Raw genomic sequence first — 2,569 nt, 5'->3', positions numbered from 1 at the left:
ACTTGTACTGACCATTGATATTTTTGAAGCGTTGATTGAATCGTCTTTTGATTGACAATCTATCATGCTATTTCGAATTTTAACATGATCATTGACACTTTTTCTTCAACTCTCTGTTCTTAACTTGTCTTCTTCCAATTCCGCTACAAAACCAGCATTGTCACTGTCTAATTGAGAAACTCCCAAATCAAATGATGGAGTACCACAATTAGTCTTGTCTACATGTTCAATACCTCTTGTTAATCTCCTAAAAGGGGTTTCCCCATCCATTTGAAAAACTACAAATTGCTTACTTGCACACCTAATTAACACTGCATAGATATGAAAAATTAAATAAAATTAGTGGATAATGTAGAGAATAACTTAAAAAAATAAAGAAGCACAAATCTGTATATCCGTAAGTATATAAAATTTACCATCAAATCTTCAAATCAAATCTCTACATATTTTTAGGGATGAAAAAAGCTTCAAGGTAATCTTCAATGGACAAAATAAAGCTAATGTGTATTTGAAAGTACAAAATTAGAGAAAAATTGGGAGAAGAAATAGGAAAAGATATATTTTTTTTTTGATATTTCTTAGGCAAACGTTTGAGATTTTCACAATCTTCAACAAAAAAATTTTGAGTTGAAAGTTAGAATTTGGATGGAATACTTTCTGCCGCCTATAACATCCAATAAGATTGTAGGAGTAACCTTTGCCGCATATCGCTCCAATCGGCTAAGGGAGAAAATAAAATATTAATTATGAGAGAGAAAAATCTTATTTACCTTTAGTTATATACATTACAAATTATATTTGTATAAATGATCCCACATAAAACTGAATTTTAACTGACAATTACCTATGAATTGTAATTATTTAAAACATTACCCATACCATGTAATTATAAAAGATTTTTACCTATAAACTGTAATTTTTCCTAAAAAAGAAGTCACTCTTAGTAACAAAATAAAGCTCTAAATGTAATGTTTTTGTCCCAACTCTTCTTAATATGTAATCTGCTCATATCGTTGATTAAGCAGAAGGTATGCAAATTTTGTAAGAACATATTTACTTGAGTTGATTTCTCATATATTCACTCAAAGTCATAAAATATTCTTTTTTCCTTGATTCTAATTTTCTTCAATAAAAAGTAACTTTTAGGATAATATCTATTAGTTGAGTGATAATCTGAAAAATCAACCAGTATTTTCTTCCAGATTAAATGATTGATATTAATAATGCCTTAAATTAGGATGAATTCAAATGAAAAAAAAATATCAATTTCGATCCTTTTTTTTTTTTTTTTGGCAGAGCAATTGTTACATTCTGATTACACACAGTGTTACATTAGAGATCATATCTCATCTATTGATGGAGCATCACCACTAATCATGGCAATGCTCCGATAGTGAAATCAGAGCTGTTTAATCGCGCTAGTTTCTTCTACCTCTACCACGTTGAGAATTTTTGGAATTGGAAGGCTGTCTCAAAGAAGCTGGTGATTTTACTACCAAATTGTGTTTTCTTCCTCTGGCACGCCGCGCATTGCTAGTATTCACAGGATTTTGTGGGGAAACTGTTGATGTGTCACCTGCATTGTTAGAAGGATTCAAAGGGTTAACGCCCTTTACGTTCCCTATAGGATCATACGAGCAAACAACAATCGCGCCCTTTTGATCATCGCAATAGACAAATCCACTGCAGCCAACTTTCTTGGTAGCACGCCATACAACGTTCAGGTAATGTCCGCATTCACATCCAGCGCGTTCAGGCTGGCAAGTACAAAGATTTGTAGCATGGTTGAATAACTGTTTCTCTGCGAACCATTTCTGGACAACGCTGGTGGCGGTGTTCTGCCTATAGACTTCCCAGAATATGTTCTCCCCGTAAGGGCTCGTGGAATGATGCCTGTAGTTGCATTGTTGCTTAAGCTGGTTCGCCCAGGATAGAGAGAACGTAGCCAGGGTGGAGTCCCACTGTAAGGGTGAGACGCCAACGCTTGCTCTTAGATCGTTGTGGGATTTGAGGAATTCTTGTTGGACCCAATCGAATTGTTGGACAGAGGTTGCTTCTGTGGAGGAAATAAAAGTGAAATTGAAATTGAAAAACAGCAAAATTGCTGCTGATAGGATTTGGGCTTGTTTTATTAGCATTGACATTTGATAATGACAATGCATACAAAAGGATAAATGGCAAATAGGAAAACGGTTCCTCCTAGGGTCCTGGAATTTTGGGTTTCTACTAATATTCCCTTTTAATGTTGACTTTGAATTTAGTGTTAGTTCTACATGAATAATTCAGCGTCAAAAGAGGAACAAAGAGTAGCTAAAGCTGTGGCCATCTTTAAATTCACAAATTTGGATTCACATTGGCCTCAAAAATTTTTTAGTTAGGAAAAATATTTGCCTCATATCTCAAGATTTGCCAGCTGATGAGCAGGAGCATATATTTTGGCCTATAGGTAGATTATTATGACATTCTACCCTAATGGGACTGAGATTTTGCTATTGTCGATGTATAGGCTGAAGATTAAAAAAAGAGGAATAAATGGTATGTTTACAGGTTCTCCAACTGACTTCAGGTT

The 2,569-nt window shown here is 34.4% G+C and overlaps 1 protein-coding gene across 1 annotated transcript; it reads right to left on the bottom strand.

The window, feature by feature from the left end:
- Window positions 1-1,249: 1,249 nt before the first annotated feature.
- On the bottom strand, window positions 1,250-2,236 carry LOC107844924 (pathogenesis-related protein PRMS-like). Its single transcript, XM_016689243.2, has one exon. The coding sequence runs from the start codon at window positions 2,160-2,162 to the stop codon at window positions 1,419-1,421; it is 744 nt and encodes a 247-aa protein (XP_016544729.1). The 5' UTR covers window positions 2,163-2,236; the 3' UTR covers window positions 1,250-1,418.
- Between the last annotated feature and the right edge of the window lie 333 nt (window positions 2,237-2,569).

Source organism: Capsicum annuum, chromosome 10 (assembly GCF_002878395.1).
Source record: "Capsicum annuum cultivar UCD-10X-F1 chromosome 10, UCD10Xv1.1, whole genome shotgun sequence".
NCBI lineage: Eukaryota > Viridiplantae > Streptophyta > Magnoliopsida > Solanales > Solanaceae > Capsicum > Capsicum annuum.
The sequence above is the reverse complement of the archived record's forward strand: the minus strand, read 5'-3'. Positions and strand labels throughout refer to the sequence as shown.

Bases quoted from the DNA above. Each gene is read 5' to 3' on its own strand.
- LOC107844924 (XM_016689243.2), bottom strand. From the start codon at position 2,162: ATGCATTGTCATTATCAAATGTCAATGCTAATAAAACAAGCCCAAATC.